Genomic DNA, 22,016 nt, shown 5'->3' on the forward strand with positions numbered 1-22,016 from the left:
TTTATTAGGATTGGAAATTGAGGATTAGAAAATCCGGGATATTAATTTTTATTTTGACTGGTTCAATGTATTATTTCTCGGTCGTCTCAAGCACCAAAAATACTGTCACTATCTTGCCTAGAGGTTGCACCCGACATTTTCATACCTCTGAGAGATTTGCCAGAAATCATTGCTTAAGCTGTTCTAACAAAAGGAGAATCGACAGGTCAATGTGTGTTGAATCAAGCTTAACCTGATAGCCCTCCTGTAGAAACCAGCTGAACAAAATTTCTTTTGGCTATTTTTTCAGAAGTTAAAAATGTAGAACACAAACTTTAGGTGTGACAGTGACAATGTATTCTTTTAGCAGATTCGAGAGCCATATCTTTTTGCTAAACACGGGTGCTCCAATTTTTTTTTTTTTTTTTTTTTTTTTTTTTTTTTTTTTTTTTTATAGAGAAAACACTGTCGGTTTTGGAACAGAAAGAAAGCTTTGTTTGCTACATTTTATGGAGTTGATTAACGTTGAGAGAATTGAGTTGTTTCGTTGGATAGTCCTATTACATAACAACCAAAGAATCCCCCATTACGTAACAACCAAAGAAATCCCGAAGTAAATATCCCCTATTACATAACAATCACTTGTACTGTACCGTTACAGATGCGCTATAATATTACGTAAGACCCAGGTGCGCATAATAGCTTCTTGAAGGACTAGTAGCTCCAATAGTACCCCCCCCCCTATGGCCGCTTTTAAAGTAATGTCCCTCTCACTACTAATGGTAACGTGTAGACTATGATTTTAGTAGCCTAATTATGCATATAATGATAACTAAAGCAGTATTGTTTAATACCAGCAACGTTAATTAATAGAGTTACCCATTAAAGGGAAGATGGTAGGGTAAGTCTATTGAAACTCCTGATAGTGCAAAGGAACACATCCATATTGAGCTGTTTCAGAAATATAGTTAGGATGCACCAGTGATAATTATCAGACGGGTTTTTCTGAAGTTTTCTGACTTTTCAGAGGGCTATTGAGGCTTTACGTCCAGGACAAAGTCCCTGCATTGGCAGCTCTGCTGAGGCACTGCAACGATTGGTGATATTAGTTTTGCTGCTATAATAACTGTGCTTTTTTGTGTTTAAAAAAAAGACACAAAAAGTGCTAATTGTTGCTCAGCTGAGTAGAAGCATTAACACATTTGTATATTGAAGATTTGATCTAGGATCTAACAAGGATTGGGACTTGAAAATACACACTCGTGCTAATTTGTATATGCAATGTTAGCTTTAGCATATGTCCCTTTCTTATGCTTTTTTCTTGTTTTCAGAAACTTCTAAGTGCCCTACCCCTGGATGCAATGGTCAAGGTCATGTAACAGGACTTTATACACATCATAGAAGGTTAGAATTTCTTTTTGCAATAATTTGCATAGCTTTTTGCAATTTTGCATGTTGTCACTTTTATTTATGTTTATATTGTGGATAAAAATAAAACCTGCCTACCTACCTACCTATCTACCTTTATTCTATCATGTATATTCTTTTCCTCTCTATATGTTTCTGTATATATTTTTTTTCCGTTTTGGTTGTTTAGAGTGTATCCTGGTATGGAGATTTTCACCCCGTTAAGTGCACGTACAGTTGTTGCACAACCGCACGTAGTATACTTCTGTTTATGTATTTAATAATAATAGTAAGAACATATTCACCATTATTATGGCCAGTATAACTGAAATTGATGCTTCAAATGATTTCATTGAAAAAATGAAAAAAGACAGGGTAAAAATTTGTAAGAAAATAAAACACTTTTCTTCAGTTGATAGATCTAATGTAATTACGGATTATCTAAGCGAAGTTTCAAATAGCTATCATTTTTTTCCTTTATATTGTACTTCTTTTGCTGTGAAACCAACATGGGACTAGACAGAGGAGACCTGTGCCATTTCCGCAATCTTAGGTTTCTTTGTCATAATTTCCATATCTGATTTTTAACCAACATCCCAACTCCAAAAAAGAACGTGGACGTATATGTTACTATTGTATTTTATGTACATTGACAGAGTCTGGCAGACACACTTGTGGTACTCTGTTGAGCCCCCGAACAATGCACTTACAAGGGAAGAGGTATGAGATTTTCAGCCTGACTGGCATCGAAAAAACCTATTTGTTGCAACTTTTTGAGTTTAAGTCATTTTTCTCATTAAACAAAACAGTGACCACCCAGATGTAAAATTGTGAAGGATACCAAAATTATTCTTGGTCGTTTTGCGTGGTTGGATAAAACAGAAACCTTTTCACTTAAACTAAAAGACATTAAATTGCGTAAAGAGCAAAAAACTGGTAATGGCAAGAATATTTGAATATATTTTAACAAGGGCATTACAACAATTCAAAAACCTTAATAAAGAAAACTAAAAGTTTGAAGCTTATTAGAAATCGTTGTTAGAATTCGGACTTGCGGTAATAAACCAATAACTTTGAATAAATAACAGTATGAATAGACATCAAATAGCGTAAAAAGCAAAAAACTAGTAATTGCAAGAATATTTGTGTATATTTTTAACAAGGGATTACAACAATTCAAAAATCTTAAAAAAAGAAAACCAAAAGTTTGAAGTTTAGTAGATATCCTCGTTAGAAATCAGAGTTTCTTTAATAATCAAATATTTTGGAAAGATTCAGTATGAAAGACAGTAAATCATCTGCGGTTAGAAGACAAGCGACAATGAGAATCTATATATAGAACCCTGCTTCGTGCCAAGTGCCGGGTTCCGGCTGCGGGTAATTTCAAAAATATTTGTATATATTTTAACCGACGCAGGGACCTTAGTAGTCAAGAAGCGTCGTTAATTCTTAAATAATAAAAAAGGGAATGCAACCATTCTAAAACTTAAAAAATAAAACCAAAAGTTTGCACTTATAGTGGAGGAAAAATACGGTTAGACCTCGGAAAAAATGCTACAGAACTTTTTTTTTACGCCAAAATGTTCAGAAAAATCAGCTTAATCACACAAGAAAATCTTGCGTGGAAAACGAGTAGATTTTTTGCTGCTTCGCAAGTTTGCTCTTGATCCTTTTTATGTCGTACACTCGTCGGTTGTTCCCTGTGTATCTATCTGCATAAGGATATAACATGCATCAAGCTTGCCATGGCACAGTGGAAAGACTAATAGGTCGGTACCATTCCCAATCAAAGTGGTCAACGAAGTTTCAGCGGAACTGACTGCAGTTTGTACAACTAAGACATAGGCATCATCCTGAGCATATAGAACTTTGCTCCTGAGTTCGCCAGCCTCTCAGTAAGTAGGTCGATGAAGCTTTGTTCATTTTTGGGATTTCTCAGAATTCTTCCTTACTTTTGACGATCTTCCTATTAGGAGAGAATTCAATCGTTGGAAACGACAAGCCTTTGGAACTCTTCAGCTGTGTGCAAATTTTAGTCCTCGGTGCATCAGTGTAAGAGTAAAAAACTACCACTGCCTGGCCAAAATGTCTTGTGACATAATCTACGTAAGATCTTGCCACCCCAGAGTATGTAGACCTGGCAGTCCACGGGATTTTGTGGACTAGACAGTCACCGTCAAAAACTCATTGGGAGGTTGGCAGTGTCACTGGACCATCGAGCCCCTCAATTTTTATCAGTGCAATTTTTAGAGAGGCTTTGTCGGCTGTCCTAATCACCTCAAACGAACTAAAGAGCGATGTTTGAAAACTACAAAGCTCGATCGACAAAGCCTCGTTCAAGTCAGAACCGCTGTTTCTATGAGTTCGTACTGCATGAGCTTCAGCGAATTCGTGAGCTGTGATCTTGCATAATTTCACTGCTTGACCATGGAATAGGCAGTCCTTCGAAAAATCAAAGCGTGGAGCTGAAGATCTGGTCCGGTGGGCTGCAACCGGTTCTTTCTGCTCGTTTCCTTTGAGCGTTCTTTTCTCGTTCGATCTGAGCCTGTTACAGAAGTTACGACGACACGCGGTATGGACTTCATTTCTGGTCGTCAGAGCTATACTACTACCTCTTTCTTTGCTTGCGTTATTCACGGCATCGGCTTTTGTCTTGGATAATATGGCAGTGTTTTCACTGGGTTTTATACTGCTTTGGCAAATCGGGCAGACCATGTTCTCTTCATTGACAGTTCTAGAAGAAAAAAACTTCTTAATTCATACCACTTGTTTCTTCAATCAATCCAGGTGCAATCCAATCATAATTCAATCTATCGCAGCCTAAGAGAACAAACTCGGCTTGAATGATAAACGGTAGATAGCATTGCACAAATGAAGTTGAAAAGCAGGAATATATTTACTTTTTTCCAAAATCAGAAGCATAATCCTAAACCCTATCTCACTAAATACTTCTACTCAATGCTAGCTAATCCTAGTTTATTTTTTCTTTTTTTCGGAAGTAAATAAAACGACACAAGCCTTTTATATAGCCTTGAACTCGCTGGTGATCTAGCAACTAGTATGGTATATGGCTTCATTGATTAGATCACTTAAAGGGTGGCACTAAGAAATGGAAACCGCAAACTGGAGGGGGAGGGGAGTCTGGAATACTGATTTGAAACTAAACTGTTCCAGACTTCTAAGAGGCCATTCCTAGCTTGATAGGAAATGGCGAATCAACCGACAACTGATTAAAATAACTAGTTCATATAGGTCAACTTTCACAGCTGTTTTAGGTAAGGTGAATTACCTGACCACATAATATCAAGTTTTTAATTTCATTTTCGAATTCGCCACCATTGGTTTCATAGGAAATGACCGAAAAATCCTGAAACCTCTTAGCATCGAGTTTACCCCCGCCCCCCCGTCTTCCCTCTGCCCTTTAAGGGTGGAAATGGTCATTAGGTATGGAAAAATAAAAATCTGAATTCAGATTTGGAGTCGGCATGCTTGATTTGATAAAAACGACTATTTAAACTCCAAATGTTTATAAACACAAAAATCGATTCTCCCCCTAGTTCCTCCTTTAAGTTTTTTCCCCTATTTGTTTGTGTGTGATTAAGCTCATTTTTCTGAACATTTTGGTGTAAATAAAATGCTGTTGCAATTTCCCCGAGGTTTGAACATTTTTTTCCGTATCTTTCCTCCACTATTAGTAGATATCGTTAGAAATCGGACTTGCTTTAATAATCACTTATCTTTGAAAAGACTGCAATACGAAAAGACTGCAAATTGTCTCACATTTTCTGCGGTTAGAAGACAAGCGACCATGAGAATCCATGTACAGAAGCCTGCCACGCGTCGTGTGCCAGGGCTCACGGTACTTATCTTTATAAGTAAACAATAATTGTGTACGTATTTTCTTATATAGAAAATGGCCCCATATTTCTTAGGGAAAATTTACATTCTTTGAATATTCTACCCTAAAAAACTATCTAGATCGGTCAGAAGTCTGAGAAAATTCGTTAAGAACCTTAATTTTGGAAAAAAATATTTATGTGAGTGACGTCCATTTCACATACATCAGTATTGCAATGATATTGTCATTGCTTTGTAGAATTACGGTTTTTTGTCAGTGGACCTTTAACTTTTACCTTGGCTTGTCTTTTGCCATTATAAGAAATATATCGCCGAACCTATCTTTTCTTAGCAAAGGCATGGTAAGCATCGGTGACCTTATCCATGTCAAAATGCCTAACCCAATCATCATAACTATCATTTTAATTCTGGCAACGTTTTGATTCTCGCTGTCGCTTATCTTCTAATCCGATTTTTGTTTCTTTTTAATTTTGAATTTTCAGTATTTCAGACGATTTGCCGATGACCTTTCTTCCAACGAATTATCATATTATAACAGTCGTAAATTTTTGTTTTTTGGGTCCACCTCTAGGAAAGTTTTTATACTGATATATTTTTTTCAAAGATATTGGATTATTGAAACAAGTTCGATTTCTAACACCAATTGTCTAATAAGCTTCAAACTTTTGGTTTTCTTTTTCAAGATTTTGAATTCTTGTAATCCCTTGTTAAAATATGTACAAATATTTTTGCAATAACCAGTTTTTCCCTCTTTAATCAATTTAATATCTTTCCATACTGAATTCTTCAAAAATATATTTGATTGTTTTATTAAGTCTGATTTCTAACATCCCATTTCTACCCAGCTTCTCAAAATTTTGGATTTCTTTTTAAAGGTTTTTAAAATATGTACAAATATAGATAACTTCGAAGAAAAAAAAGGAAAAAGGTATCATCCCTATTTTGAACTGTTTTACTTTTTTTATATACAAATATTTTTGCAATTACCAGTTTTTTGCTCTGTAAGCAATTTAATATAAACTAGTTTATGTGTGAAAATCTTCAATTTTTCTACATAAGTGTGACAAGTGTGACAATGTCATTTAATACCGATGCATATAAAAATGACCTCACTCACATAAATATTTTTTTCCAAATTCAAGGCTCTTAAGGAATTTTCTCAAGCTTCTAACCTATCTAGATCGTTTTTTGTATGTCAGAATGTCCCAGGATGCCAATTCCCCCCCCCCCCCTAAAAAAAATATGGAGGTGTTTTCGAGAAAAAAATAAATAGATACCTAAATATATATCTATACCTTGCGTATACTGCAAAACCATAATTTTTGTCCGTTTTAAGCTTCAATTAAGCTTTTTACTCCCATCAGTAAAATTTTGGTGTTTTAGATAATTCAAATGAATTAATAAAAAGTTTGGCCTTCTTGCAATTTAGAATATTGCTACTCAGTGATCTACTTCAAATACTTATAAATTTTGTAGCACTAAAAGATGTTTTAGCAAAATTTCTGATAAATTGAAATTTGCTTTCATGCAGTCTATCTGGTTGTCCAAGGAAAGATAAAGTAACTCCTGAAAGTAAGTACCTATAGTTATTGGAGTTTTCTTGTTGGCTTTTGAATTTACTTTGCTATTTAAGTTCTATTTCATTGCATTTTTATTTTCTTTGAATAACAAATATTTGAAATTAACTTACTGGTGTAAGTTCAAACTGACCACAGCCAAAAGTTTGTTGTATTTTTCGATCTCCTTACACCCTCCCCCAAGGTTATACTCCAAAAATTTCGGAAAGGGGGGGGGATTAAAGCATGTTGGGTAAGGTCTGGTATCTATGGTCCTCTCCCGAAAAATTTTCTAAATTTTAGTGTCAAATGACACACTTTTAGGCTGTTTAGAACTTTTAATTAAACTCTTAAGAGTTTATAGACCAAAAAACTATGGTTTGACTCGAGAATCTTGATTAGAATATAAAAGAATTTTGAGACATCAGAATGTCTTGCATTAACATATCATATCTGAACCTTTAAGAATAATAATTTAAAGCTTATTATCTTTTAATTTCAAGTACAAAAATATTTTTGTATGTAAATTGGTTAACTGTGAAAACAAATAAGCAACACAAAAAGACTCAAATAGTTTAATACAACACGCAACTATATCTTTAGTAAACGGGACAACATTACCACAAAATCTAAATCACATAATTCGTTCTTCTGTTCTTTTTTCTAGTGAACTCATTGACCACTTCGTCTGTTGAGATTTTATGGTTTCTGTGAACAGACATGAGAGCCTGTCCACTTAGCCTGTCTTGTCCACATGCGTTTCTCAGGTACGTCTTCAATTGTCTAAAAGTAGAGAATGTCCTCTCAGCGGTTGCAGTATTCACTGGCGATGAAGCAAATATTTTCAGTATCTTGAATATGTCAGGGAAAACTTCCGTTTTGCATTCACTTAAGGCCTCAATGGTACAAGAAGGCTTGTCCTGTTGCATTTTTTTTGCAAAACAATTTCCACAACAAGTACTCCCCAGATACTAGCTCTATATCAACCATGTTTGATCTAAGGAACGACGACGCTTTAGAAGATGACTCAATATTCAGACTTTCACTAAGACTTTCTAGGGTTTCAACAATAGCCTTAAAGACCTCTTTAAGCTTAAGCAAACTGCTATGACTCTCCACCCATCTGGTTTCGCATATGACTGTAAAGTTACCCATTTTGTATTAGGAAAATTGGATTTTATGGAGGATTGGAATACAGTTGTCCTCTTTGTAGATGCTTTTGAAAAGTTTGTGACAGCTTTTATGGTCCCAACACAGTTTCTAGCACATGAGACATTGCAGGAGTGGCATAATGCTAAATTCAGAGGATGGGAACTACAATGGACATACAGTACTTGGGGAACAGATTTTTTACTATTGCCTTGACTTCTTTGAATAACCCGTTCATGGCAGAGGCTCCATCGTACCCTTAACCTATCATGTTCGTATTCTCCACTCTAGAAGTCTTTAAGTTGAAAGAATTGTGCTCGCAAGCGCCTCCCCCATCGTGTCGTCAGCTTTAACAAAACACAAAAAATCTTCCTTACAAATAAAAATTAGGGCTTTCTGATTTGGTGTACCTTACACAAATTGAGAATTGCTCATGACTAGTGACATCCGCAGTTTCGTCCACATGAACTGAAAATGCCTTAGCATTTGTAATATTTGCCACAGTTTCTTTCTGGATTACTTCTCTGCATATATTGATCAATTCATTTTGAACCTTAGGGCTCATGTGCAATGCTTTCAAGTTAGCATTTTCAGTATGGCTTGCTAAATTTTGATCTCCGCACTTGATGCTCACCCTTAGAAGTGCACCAAAATTATTGTCATTTAAAGAAGGCTATCCATCGTTTATTGATATTGGTCCATGGTCATTCATGCCTCTCAATGCTAACTCTTGCCGTCCAGTTTAATTAAAATACGCCAAGATTTACGCCTGGCAGGATGACTAAAAATTTTCCCGTCAGTCACCATCAAAATATTTTTTATTTTTGAAAAAATTTTCTCTAGTTCGGCATTGTGTAGTGACATGCATGAGAGGTGTAGCATAAGTAGGAGACAGTAACAACGGCAATGAAAGGGGTAGAATTAACCTTGACTTGAAGCCCACTTAATTGGACAATCTGTCTTGGCCTTTTCTACAATTGGCCGTGACTTGACTTTTCCCACAACTATTCCACTTTCAATTCAAATCATCAAATATGATCAAATTTGGCGAGAAATAAGCCAATACGGCTGCAGTGCAGGAAAGTGACACTAGCGCTATGGTAGTGCTGGTGGGCTGGATGGTGGTCAGAGAGAGAGAAAAAACATTAGAACTACACCTCTTTCCGTGTTAAGGCAGTGAACTACTGACTACGTTGGTTGAAAGTAGAGTACCACTATGCCTGCTAATTTCACACATACATGCTTTTCGTGTTATAACAGCAAGGCCAGCTACCAACTCAATTCATGAGCACCATTAATTAAATTATGCAATACATTATTTACTAATAGCCAAATATCGATAAAATTTCATTCTTTATAATTCCGGAAAACATGTGTTTGAAAATTCTGATTTCTGGAAAATCGGAGGGGGTTGAGGGAGGGGGGTTAACTCTCCGAATTCCCCACTGGGTATGGCATCCCTCCTTAAACAAAATTTGAGGTCCGACTGACCCAAGGAACGATCTATGAAAGTCTCGTGTCCAAAAGCTCAGAAAACACCATTTTCTTGTCCATTTAAGGATCCTGTTTTTTTGTCACATACAATTTTATTAGGCCATCAAACCCACTTAGCCTAAGCCTTAGACCCTCAAAGTAAATGTCTTGAATGTCTTTTATACTTGGAAATGGACAAGTAACTATAAATTTAAGTTTTACTGCAAGTAAAAAGAGATTTCAGCCTTAGACAGTCAATTTAGGAGTCTTAAATGTATTTTCACGTGCAGGCAAACATGGCAAATATTCCCTTACATTCTAAACATTTGTTCTTCGGGTTACAGTCCGTAAATCTTTGCCCGTCCGCACAAAGTCCTTGCTAAAGAATAAAAATATACAATTATATTATTGGTTTTAGTCAATACTTTTTCCGCGTAACATTTTCCCGGATCCAGTGATCTAAAAGCAAATAAAAGTTTGAGAATGTGATCTGTGTCTACTCCTTAAAATTGTAAAAAAAACGGGAACAACTAACCAAAACTTCGATTAAAGTACGAAAATTTTCCCGCTTCAAAGGAGAATGGGATATTACCTCTTCGCCCGGCTAACCTGAGGGTTTCTGGTCTTTTGAGCGTTCAAAGAGTCATTAATTTATTAACTTTTAATTTGGTCAGAGTATAATACTTACAATTCATGGGGCCAATACACCTCCTTTTTTTGATCAGTGCTTGTCGGAAAAAAACGAACATGTCCTTTGTCAAACGTTATAGAACTGCAAGCAGTATTATAAACATGCTTACGTTACTGTGAATGTCCGAAACGGTGATTGTCGATATTCACCGTTGAATATCCTAAATACTTTTTTTCTCCTTGGATTTTAGTCACCGATGCCAGTCGACATTTTTAGTATAATGCAAGGTTTGATAATGACAGGTTAATTTGGGTTTGGATAGCTTAGGCTAACCAAATTTAGCCCATTTCTGATATTTATAGCCAAACTTAAACCGACCTAATGTAACCTCGCCTATACTAACCTAACTTTAACGTTCACTGTCGTAGCTTGTATAAGACTGGAAAAGCTGACTTGCAAAGCTAATTGAATCCAAGCAGAGAAAAAAGAATTTAAGATATTCACCAGTGAATGTCAACATCAACCAGATTACGGATATTCACGGTAACACATACACGAAAAGGGTATTATATGCTTAGAGGAGATCTTAAGCTAATGTCAACCAGTGGTCTCCCTTTTTTTGCGAAACTTTATGTATTTTAAAGAGAATTTCTCATAAACAGAGTTTTTGATTCCTTTGAGAGTTGGAACAACTTTCACAGATACATAAGTGTGAGAAAAGAGCCAAATCACACGAGCGTCTGGCAAATACAACACCAATGGAAGTGAAGTGGTTATTTGCAGCATTTTGTGAATTAAAAAAAAGAGGGACATGAAAAAAGAACATATAGATAATAAGAAATATGCCACCTATTTTTCGCAAAAATTAGATATGGCTGAATCACCCTCAATAGCAGCTAGTAGCCTAAAGAGAATATTGCTCAAATATAGAATTTAAAAATACAAACATAGATTTTCGCGTTATTTTGCACGAGGACTGTTACTTAAAACGAAACATCTGCTGTGGAAAAAAAAACTAGAAATATTTTTAAAATTCTATTATCGTATCAATTAGAAATCTCTAAGATGCTAAATTAAGAACCGTGGGATATTTTAGAGGCTAAACGAGTCATAAGGACAATAGCCACTCCGTACCAGGTAAAATTCTGTCTAAAGCTATACAGAATAGGTCTTCAGTTATGTATTGCAGTTCATATTGTGCAAATAATTCATTTTCTAATTATCTAATTAATTTGTTCCATATGTTGACGGTAAAAAACTACTTACTCCAATTTATTTTATTGCTTGAAATATACTTGAGTATAATAGTCGAATATGAATTTTTTATCAGTGCTGGCTCTTCATGAGACAATCGTAAAGTGTCCAACTCCTGGCTGTAGTGGAAGAGGTCATGTCAGCAGTGGACGTTCTTCCCACCGCAGTTTATCTGGCTGTCCACTTGCCGCAGCAGCAAGACATTCAAATAGACAACAGCGGAACAGGATTGCATCTCAACAGCAAAAGAAAACAGGTAAATTTTGCTTTTACCCAATATGGAAAACCTTTCTGTTAGAAGTAATGTTTTCACTTACTTAGAAAATGATTTTTGTAATTTACCTAAATCTGCAAACAAAAATTATCCTTCCATGAAACAAAATAACGTTCATTTGCTTTGGAAAGACTAATTGGGTGATATACTGTTTATGAAAGAATTATGATGCATCTTTTTTTTATTGTAGAGCATTAATAACCATTTAGTCTAGGACGAGTAATCTAAATTCAACTACATATTTAAATAAATTGAATCAGGATGGATGGAATTAAAATCAAATTCCAATCAAACCATGGCTAATTGGAGAAAAAGCCAAGACAGATAGTCTGGGCGAGAGGCAAATCTGCCATAGGCCTTTTTCAGGATTGTATAAGATGATATCATTTTCACTTTTTGATCGGTAGTCTATCATCCATCCATCCATCCTAGTTCCTTGAAACTACCCTTTGAAAAGCTTTTAAAACCATATAGAATTCCTTAGAGTCTTTAAAACCATATCACCTACCAATTCTATTTGTTTTTATTTATTTTATTTTGTACTCTTCTATTAATCTTGCGGACATTTTCCAACCGGTGATGTGCGTCAGCAAGTCCAATTTTAATCTTTAGTTTCCAATGTACCTTGAAACGTTAACTGATTTAATCTTGGATTAAATTTTTGGGAGCCTGTCGTCCTTTCCCCGTGAAAAATACCCCCTGGAAAGTTCCCACGAGCAAATTTCCCACCGTGGAGAATCCCCCCTACCCTAGCTACAAAAATTCCCCCGGGTAATCCCCCCATGGAAAGTTATCCCACATATAAAATTGAGCAAGTACAAAATTGGCACCCCGAATGTTGATCGTATGTCCTAAATGGTAAGAAAATGATCAGGTGTCTAATTTTTTAATGAAATTCGACAAGTTTTTTCAGTGATTAATTTTTAAACTTTTTCTACAAAATAAGTTTTTTAAAGAAAATTTCAATATATATATAAAACTATCAATAAATCAAACTATAATTTACACTTCAATGAAAATTATCCGTATTTTGGCCTGAATGTTTCTGTTTCTCATAATGTCCGGAAAAACACCATCATAACCAAGATTACTGAAAAAAAAACAAAAAACAATTGAACATCGATTGACAGTTTAATCTACACATAGCCCACTGATATTTATTCATCAAAGTCTTAATAATTTTGGGTTTATTAAAGTTTATAATTAATTTATAAAAGTTTATTTATAAAAGTTTATAAAAAGAAGAGTGCATTTCATACGAAAAGTGGGCAAGTTAGCAACCCTGTAACTGCTACCATGATTTTAGACCGAGAAGAACACAGACCTGGGTACCGAAGACCCTGTTTTACTAAAGACTTCCTAAGGCTGACGAATCTGTAAAAAATCATTGAATGAGTATTTCTAATGGTATTAATTTGCATTTTATGCAGTTACAAATCCAATGAATAGGCAAAAGGTTACTTAAACGTAATTTACCTACGCCTGGCTTCCCAGAAGCAAAACAAACTTCCGAGTTTATTTATATCTTACGTATTGTACCAATGATTTTTCCATCTGATCGTCTTAGATTTTAATTTTTGCTCTTTACTTTTCCTTGAAAAACTTGTTGGTGAAATTTTTTTTGAAAATTGATATTAATAATAAATCCTTTTTGTTAGTAAATGGTTGAAAAAAAACTTTACCGCAGAGAATAGCCAGGGATATATTTCTTTGAAACTTATATTTTTCCAAAGAAGGTTCAAAATTTGAAACTGAAAACACTTTTGTTTAATGTATTCTACCCCCTTCCTATCTGGAAGAAAGGGAATGATCACCCTACCCCCGTTCTAGATGCTGAAGTTTGTGTATACCTATGACATTATTCTTTGTGATTAAGATTTCCTCTTTAGTTTCGTGATGCGAATTTTCTTGAAATGTTTTCCTAAAATGTGTGTTTTTTAATATCTTTTTCCATGTTTCAGCTTTGACCGCAGACTTTAAGTCTTCTCCCTATAGCCAGCTGAAACCGTCTATAGCTGATTCTAGAAAACCCTCATTTCGATTCTCTAGCTCCCCCTATGTCAGTCCAAAAAAGGACAAGTCCTGGGGAGAAGACACCGGACAGGTTAACTCGGGACGATCTTCTCCTAGCCCTTCTAAAGCTGAAGATGCTAAATCTCTGACTGGAGGCTACTGCGAAAATCCGAACTACTTTCTCTGCAAACAAGAAAACTATCAGTACAACGCCGATCTACTTCAGAGCAATTATCCATATTCCAGTTTGCCTGAGGGAGGATGCACTCAGAAAAGTCTTGAATCTAGCTATACAACTGATAGCCACGATAATCGAGGGGTAAACAACAACAACAATAATAATTACTGTGTAAATACAGAACAACAAAGTCCAAAATTGTATGAGAATTTACATACCCGTCCTGGTTATCCTGCTTTTGATGCTGATACACCCACAACGTCTAGTCTTCTTCTTAAGTCAGAAGCTTCAGTTCCACCTTTGTTTGCAAGGTAGTTTGTTGTTTATCTTTTTTTGATGATTTTACTCATTGGTACAACTAAAATAGTTTTTTTTATGTTTTGTTTTTGTTGTTTTTTTTTTTGTGTTAAACAGCCCACATATTAAGCAGTAAAAACTACAACCATTTTTATAAATTTGCATCCAATAAAATTTAAACAGACAAAACAGGAGCGTGCTTTCATCTAAAACATTCAAGCAGTCAATGAAATGTCTCATAGCAAACTCAGTTGTGCTAAGCCAAAAGGACTAAATCTGACATAATATACATAAATTTTGTTTTTGCATGAAAAAATAGCTGTAACTAATCGTGGTTAGTCTTTTTTTGTGAATCTCTATTACTTTTCTCTTTTGATTTTTATAAATTTTAATGATCTTAAGTAAGATACAAATTTATTTTTGGTTTATTGTCATCACAACCAGAAAATAGTTCAAACTTGGAGGCTGAACGAAAAACAAATATACGTCAACACTGCCTCTTTTTTTTATTAAATAATTGAAAATACTGTATTACAGGAAATTTATTTTTGCAAAAATATATATAATTCGAGCACTTCCTTGTGATTGTGTTTCATTTTCTTCTCAAGTTCTCCCGAAAATAGAAAATCAGTTACATTTCATTTTTCTTCTTTTTTTACTCTAAGACTCCCTTGCCTTTTTTGTAATCTATTTCATAACGATTTCTCCATCATTTCCTTCACTTTACTACCTATCTATATTACCTCTTACTCGGCATTTTAGAGCTGTCTACCTTTCTAATTCCTCAAATACATAATTTTTTTCCTTCTTATTCCATTTTTTCTGCCTTTTCCTATAAACAATTATTTTTTACACAATTCCCCCATTCACACTATTCTTCATCCATAAAATTACCATACAACATTTTCAACTCTCACTTCCTAGCTACCCAAGACGGCTAGCGACAGATCCCATTCATTAGGCGTTTAACTTGTAGCCCTAAAATACAAATTTACAATACAAATCACGCATTTTTAAAGTTTAAAATCCATTTCCACTAGATTTATATAATTAAAACAAACTAAAAAAATAACTTCGTTTTTTTTAATCACATACTATTTTGTCACATTCTACTCTCACTAGGACTTGCGTTGTTGGACAAATATCCTTGAAGAGTTATGAAAAGTCAAAATTACCCAACGCTTTCATTTTTGACCTTAAAAAATTATACTTTTTCTGATAGCAAGATTAAATATTTGTTGTAACAAATAACTCCTCCCTCTCCCGTGAAGATAAAATTATATTTTTATTACAGAAAAAGCAGGCTTTTACTTCCCATCAGCTAAAATTTCACAAATCCCTCTAATAGCACATAAACGACAAGATTATAAAAAAGATAACCCTCCAAAACTCCCCCCTATGACTTCAATCGCAGCTGGACTTAATTCGGTTCGCTTCTGAGCCCAAGCTTTATGCATTTAAAGTAGTGATGGGGGTAATACTCCTGAACTTCCACCCATATATGGTCATAGGCTTGCAATACTCCCAGACGAACTTCATTAGCATAGCCATATTAGCACAGAATTGGAGTCATTGATTTACTTACTATAAGAGAAATACATCATTATGCATAATCCAGCTGGCATCTCCTTTTTGAATACCTGCCTGGATAGGGTTAACAAAGAAAGTTGAATTACGTGTTATGACGATTTAATTTTTCGAATATTTTTTTTTATTTGGGATTGAATGAAACTGGTCTTGACATGCCCTTAGATAAAGTAAATTGGAAATATTTTATAATACGAACCGAATTTTAATGAATCTAAAAACGCAAATCCATGGTCATCAATGCCCTACCTCCAAGGCACAAAAGGCCCTCCCCGAACTATTACTCTCCCCCCCCAAAAAAAAATCGGGACTTATTTTTTTTTTTTTACATAGAATTTTTTGGTGTCAGAATTTTGTGAGCTTGGATTTTTTGGGACTCCTTAACATGTTATTATGGATTTTTTTATGTGGCTGCCTCCACGAAACTATATGGATGGTCATTGACTCTACTTAGTTTATTAAAATTTTTTTAATCAGTTTTTTTTTGTATATTGGAATGATAAACACTTGTATAATATTTAAAAAAAAGTGAAGATCAAATATTCCAAGAAAACATGAGCACATGATAAAGTTATCGTTGTGTTGAATGCCGATAAAGAGAAATATTTGAACTGTGAAATAAGTACTTGATGCCTACTCTTTCTCTCTCTCTCTCTCTCTCTTTCTCTCTCTCTCTCTCTCTCTCTCTCTCTCTCTCTCTCTCTCTCTCTCTCTCTCTCTCTCTCTCTCTCTCTCTCTCTCTCTCTCTCTCTCTCTCTCTCTCTGTCTGTGCCTATGTATCTGAGTTGCTGTTAACTTGTCTCTCTCTCTTTGTACCTATGTATATCTGACTGTGTTTCTGAAGAGTTATTTGCTCATCCCCATGTCTGTCTTTGTTTTTTTGTTAGTCTAACTCTTTGTGTTTGTAGATATTTTTGTGTCTATTTTTGTCTCTTGCTCTCTCTCTCTTTCTCTCTCTCTCTCTCTCTCTCTCTCTCTCTCTCTCTATCTCTCTCTCCCTCTCTCTGTATGTGCCTATGTGTCTGGGTGGATGTTTGATTGTCTCCCTCTGACTGTGCCTAAGTGTCGGAAAGACTGTTTGCTTGTCCCGTGTCTGTCTTTGTGTGTTTGTTTTCTGACTCTGCGTCTTGTATGTGTTTTTGTCATTTTCTCTGCATCTGTGTTTGAGCTGATGTTTGCTTGTCCCCGTGTCTGTCTTTAATGTGTTTGTAGGTGTTTTATCACTCTGTGCCTTTTTGTCCGAGTGACTGTTTGCTTGTCTCTCTGTCTCTGTGTCTATTTGTCTGAGCAAATGTTTGCTTGTCCCCACATCTATATTTTTGTGTTTGTGTGTCTCCCTCTTTGTGTTTGTATGTATTTGGTCTCTCTCTCTATGCCTGTGTTTCTGCACGTTTGTTTGCTTGTCTATATGGAGTTTGGAAAAAAATCCAGATTATATTTCTCAGACTTGGTAAAAGCCCTGTTGACCTATACCAGATTCTAATATACCACCTATGATCCTGGTAGTAGCATCTATGTTTCTGAAAATTCCTTTTCTAACATCTACAAGTTTCTAATAGACATTCTAAACGCTTGAATTACTAGCGTACCCTAAAAATAATCAAAACATAACAAAGTAATGCATAAAATATTGTTGTTGAATAATGACATATAGAATATCATAATAAAATGATATTCTATATGTCTTTGAATGCTTTGGATCCATTCCATATGATACTTCATTATGTTTTCTCTCGATAGGACACCTTTTCCATTTTGGGGTCATACACGAGTTTTAAAATGGTTTCAGCTACATTCGCATCACAAACTTCATCATTGGTATTATTAGGTTCATTGACTATACCTGTTGGTATACAATCAATGGTAGTAATAATGTTCACATGCGCTTCGTTTTCCCATCAATTAAATGTTATAACTTGTTGTTATATTGTCTGCCAATGTCCCTTTTACTCTGCTTTTCATTTTGTTGTCTCTTGCCACATTGTTTTTGCACAGTCTATAGTTTTGGTACACAGACAAGATATGCATTATGACACTAGTGCGGCAATAGGCCTTTCTTTTTCCCTTTGCTTTCATTTGAAATCTAATACCCTAAAGATGGTGATAGGATCTATCAACAGGTTACGAGTTACCAGAACCATTAGCAAGAAGTTGACCCTCATCTTCAACTATTAATTTCAGGCTTGAATTATCTTTGAGTACTAACTTTTCTGGAAATACTACTCTTGCATATCCACCATCATAAAAATTGAAGTTTTTGGGTAGTCCAAAGAAACCTAATCTCTCACTGTCATGACAATGGACGTATACATTTCCAACATTTGTATGAATAGTACTTATTTCACAGTTCAAATATTTGTCTTGTCAGCATTCAACACAACGATAACTTTAGGATATGCTCATATTTTCTTGGAATATTTGATCTTCACTTTTTTTTAAATATTATACAAGTTCTTATCATTCCAATGTACAAAAAATACTGATTAAAAAACATATAATAAACTAAGTAGTGTCAATGACCATCCATATAGTCCCATGGAGGCAGCCACATAAAAAAATCCGCAAGAACATGTTAAGCAGTCCAAAAAATCCAAGTTCCCAAAATTCTGACACCAAAAATTCCGAGTTCAAAAAATTCAAAGTCCAAAAAAAACTAAGTCCTGATTTTTTTCGAGGGCGAGGGAAATAGTTCGAGGAGGGTCTTTGGGGCCTTGGAGGTGGGGCATGGATGACCATGGATTTGCGTTCTTAGGTTCATTAAAATTCGGGTCGTATTATAAAATGTCTCCAATTTACTTTACCTAAGTGCATGTCAAGACCAGTTTTATTCAATTCCAAATAAAAAAAAAATACTCAAAGAATTAAATCGTCATAACACGCACTTCAGCTTATTTTGTTAATCATACCCAGACAGGTATTTGAAAATGAGATGCCGGCTGAATTTTGCATAATGATGTATCACTTCTATAGTAAGTAGATCAATGACCTTAATTCTATGCTAATATGGCTATTCTAATGAGATTCGTCCGGGTTTATTGTATGCCTTTGACAATATATGGGTGTAAGTTCCGGAATGTTGCCCCCATCACTACTTCTGAACACTTTGGCTGGAATACTCATCAGAAAAAAACCCTCCGGAAAATACACTCTGTGGAAAATACTCCCCCCGAAAAATACCCCCCTGGAAAACACCCCCCCTAGAAAAATAACGCCCCACCCCGTGGGGAAAATACCCATCCCCACCGGAAGATACCCCCCCCCATTGAAAATACCATCCCCCGGAAAATATCCCCGTAGGAAATAACCCCCGTGAAAATATCCCCCGGAAAATATCTCCCCCCGAGAAATACCCCCTTGTGGAAAACAAGGTTTTCTAAATTTGAGAATTCAATTTGAGTTTTATTTTCTGTAGGGAGAAGCAATTTTGGTACTTACGTATTATAAGCTATCCAATCAAGTTTATGCTGGGTAAAAATCGAGGACAAATTGGTTTCTTCGTTAGTCTCTTTAAGCTTTGCGCGAGACAAGACAAAGGCAAGTGATTGAATAGATGGGAAATATATAATGGGCCATATATTTGCACATAAGGGGAGGGGGGTAAAGTATTTGGACAGTTTGAAATTAGAAAATCATTTTTACTTAATGATATGCAGAATAATTGTACCTAACAAGTTTTGCATGCTGACAAATATATAGCCCAAATTTGCTTCTATAAGTAACGAAAAAACTAACAAAGAAACTGGTTTGTTCTCAAGTTTTACACATCGTTAAGTTTAGTGAGTGGCGTATAATACAGAAGTACCGGAATTTTTCCTGGAGAGATAGCCCGACTTCTTGGTATTATTTAAGAACGATCAGAAATTAGTTAAATAAAAATAAGTTTTTTCAACTGAAAGTAAGGAATGACATCAAAACTTAAAACGAAAAGAGATTATTACGCATATGGAAGGAGTTGTCCCTTCAACAAGACCTTGCTCTTTACTCTAAGGTTTTGACTTTTTGTCCAAACTCTTTAAGAACGATTCCTGCAACACAATGACCGTTCAATTAGAACAATAAGCCTTGTTCTAAGATTCTATAAAAAAAACTTCAGCGTAAAGAGCGAGGTCTTGAGGAGGAGGCAACCCCTTTCACATACATAATAATTTCTGTTCATTTTAAGGTTTGAGGTTGCTCCTTACTTTTAGTTAAAAGCTTGTTGTTTTCTATTTAATCAAACAGTTCGTGGTACGAACTGTAGCAAGGAGCGACCAGGCTAAATAGTAACCGAAACTCTAAAAAACGGAATTTTGATATCAATACTTACATCAAAAGAATTACGTTTTAATGCTGATTTTAAATATATAAGTTTCATCAAGTTTTTTTTATACCCATCAAAATTTACGAGCCTGAGAAAATTTACTTTATTTTAGAAAATAGGGTGAAGTACCCCTTAAAAGTCATAAAATCGTAACGGAAATCACACCATCAGATTCAGCGTATCAGAGAACCATATAGTAGAAGTTTCGGTAAAATTCTAGTTAATTAACTTCTTGCTATCTCAGAAAGGGTTTAGGTTAGGAAAATAAAACTTTCAGGGATGGGTCTACAGGCTAAAGTATGTTCTGGGAAGGTATTTTAAAGTACCCACCTCCACTCCTTCTCCCTATAGAGGGCCCTGAAATTTGCCTACATGACAGGTCTATACCTATTGAAATTTTGACAAAACAACATTTTACCTTAATGTTCAGTTACTAGTAGCTTTTTCTCTGCCTTTAGTTCTGAAAATGCAATTCCTGTTATTTGAGTAGAATTATGAGCCATTTCAATGTTTTTGTTTTTTTTCAAAATTTAGGAAGTGTATTTGCATATCTTTAAAACCTTATAAAATGGAATTGAGCAAAGTTATGAAGCTGAAAACAATTTTGTTGCACTTCAATTAAGAAAAAGATCTATTTTGCAAGGTTTCACTTTTATAACACACATATTTTTAAAGGTCGTCAAAGGTCAGGGCCCTCTAGAGGGAGAAGGAGTGGAGATGGTTGCTTCAAAATACCTTCCCGGGACATACTTTAGTCTGTAGATTCGTCCCTGAAAGTTTCATTTTCCTAACCTAAACCCTTTCCGAGATAGCAAGAAGTCAATTAACTAGAATTTTACCGAAGTTTCAAGCTCTTATCTACAAAAATGTTGGACAGATCACGGGTGCGTGCTTATGTGTTTAGTTTTTGTTGTTTTTTGTCCCTGGGGTAATCGTATCGATGCAGTGGTCCTAGAATGTCGCAAGATGGCTCATTTTAACGTAAATTAAAAGTTTTAGTGCCCTTTTTAAGTGACCAAAAAAAATTGGATGACACCTAGGACGTGTCATTGGACGCCCCCTCCCATGCTCATTTTTTTCCAAAGTCACCGGATCAAAATATTGAGATAGCCATTTTATTCAGCATAGTCGAAAAACCTAATAATTATGGTTATTAATGATTATTAATTATATGGTTTTTCAGGAGGATTCTTTTGGCTGTAGGAGAAGGGGTTGGTGGGAGGGATTGAGGGTAGGGGTTTATGTGGGGGGGAACTTTACGTGGAGGATTTGTCATAGGGGAAGATAATTTCCATGAAGGGGGTGCAGGATTTTCTAGCATTTTTAAGAAGAACAATGAAAAAGTAACTATTAAAGTTTTTTCAACTGAAATTAAGGAGCAGCATTAAAAATTAAAACGAACTGAAATTATTACGCATATGAGGGTTCATCTCCTCCTAATACCTCGATCTTTACGCTAAAGTGTTTTTTTTTAGCAATTTCAACTATTTATTCTACGGCCTTTGTGATTCAGGGGCCATTTTTAAGGAATTTGGACAAAGTTTAAGCTTTTGTGTAAAGAGCGAGGTATTGACGAGGGGGCGAACCCCCTCATATACGTAATAAAAACATACGAATATAGAAGTTCGCTACGTAAGTTAATTTGTAAGTTACGTATATTTTTACTAATAAAAACGCTCGTAAAAAATTCTAAGTTCTAGTTGCCTTTTTTAGTAACCAAAGAGTTGGAGGGTAACTAGGCCTCCTTCCCCGCTCCTGTTTTTCTCAGGATCGTCCGATCAGAACTATGGGAAAGCCATTTAGCCAAAAAAATAAATTAATATGCAAATTTTGTTTTAATTATTCATGTGCTGAGAGCCAAAATAATAAAAAAAAAACATTAATTCAAAAACGCTCAGAAACTAAATAATTTTTTTTTATTTTAACAAAAATAAAGTCTTTAACAGAAATTACTCCGTATATGAAAGGGGCTTTACCCTCCTCAAAGCCCCGCTCTTTACGCTATTTTTTTACTGTTTTAAAAAAGCAAAGTTTAGAGAAAGAGTTTAACTTTAGCGTAA

General features: G+C 35.1%; 1 protein-coding gene across 1 annotated transcript in view; it reads left to right on the forward strand.

Annotated features, from left to right (window-relative positions):
* The window catches only part of LOC136034726 (uncharacterized), a 138,087-nt gene that overhangs the window by 74,757 nt on the left and 41,314 nt on the right, over positions 1–22,016 (forward strand). Inside the window, exons 4-7 of the mRNA XM_065716092.1 lie at positions 1,311–1,383; positions 6,776–6,816; positions 11,384–11,563; positions 13,543–14,083. Of these exons, the coding sequence (XP_065572164.1) occupies positions 1,311–1,383; positions 6,776–6,816; positions 11,384–11,563; positions 13,543–14,083 (835 nt within the window). The remainder of the gene's footprint in view (positions 1–1,310; positions 1,384–6,775; positions 6,817–11,383; positions 11,564–13,542; positions 14,084–22,016) is intronic.

The sequence above is a fragment of the Artemia franciscana genome, chromosome 13 (genome assembly GCF_032884065.1).
Source record: "Artemia franciscana chromosome 13, ASM3288406v1, whole genome shotgun sequence".
Classification (NCBI taxonomy): Eukaryota; Metazoa; Arthropoda; class Branchiopoda; order Anostraca; family Artemiidae; genus Artemia; species Artemia franciscana.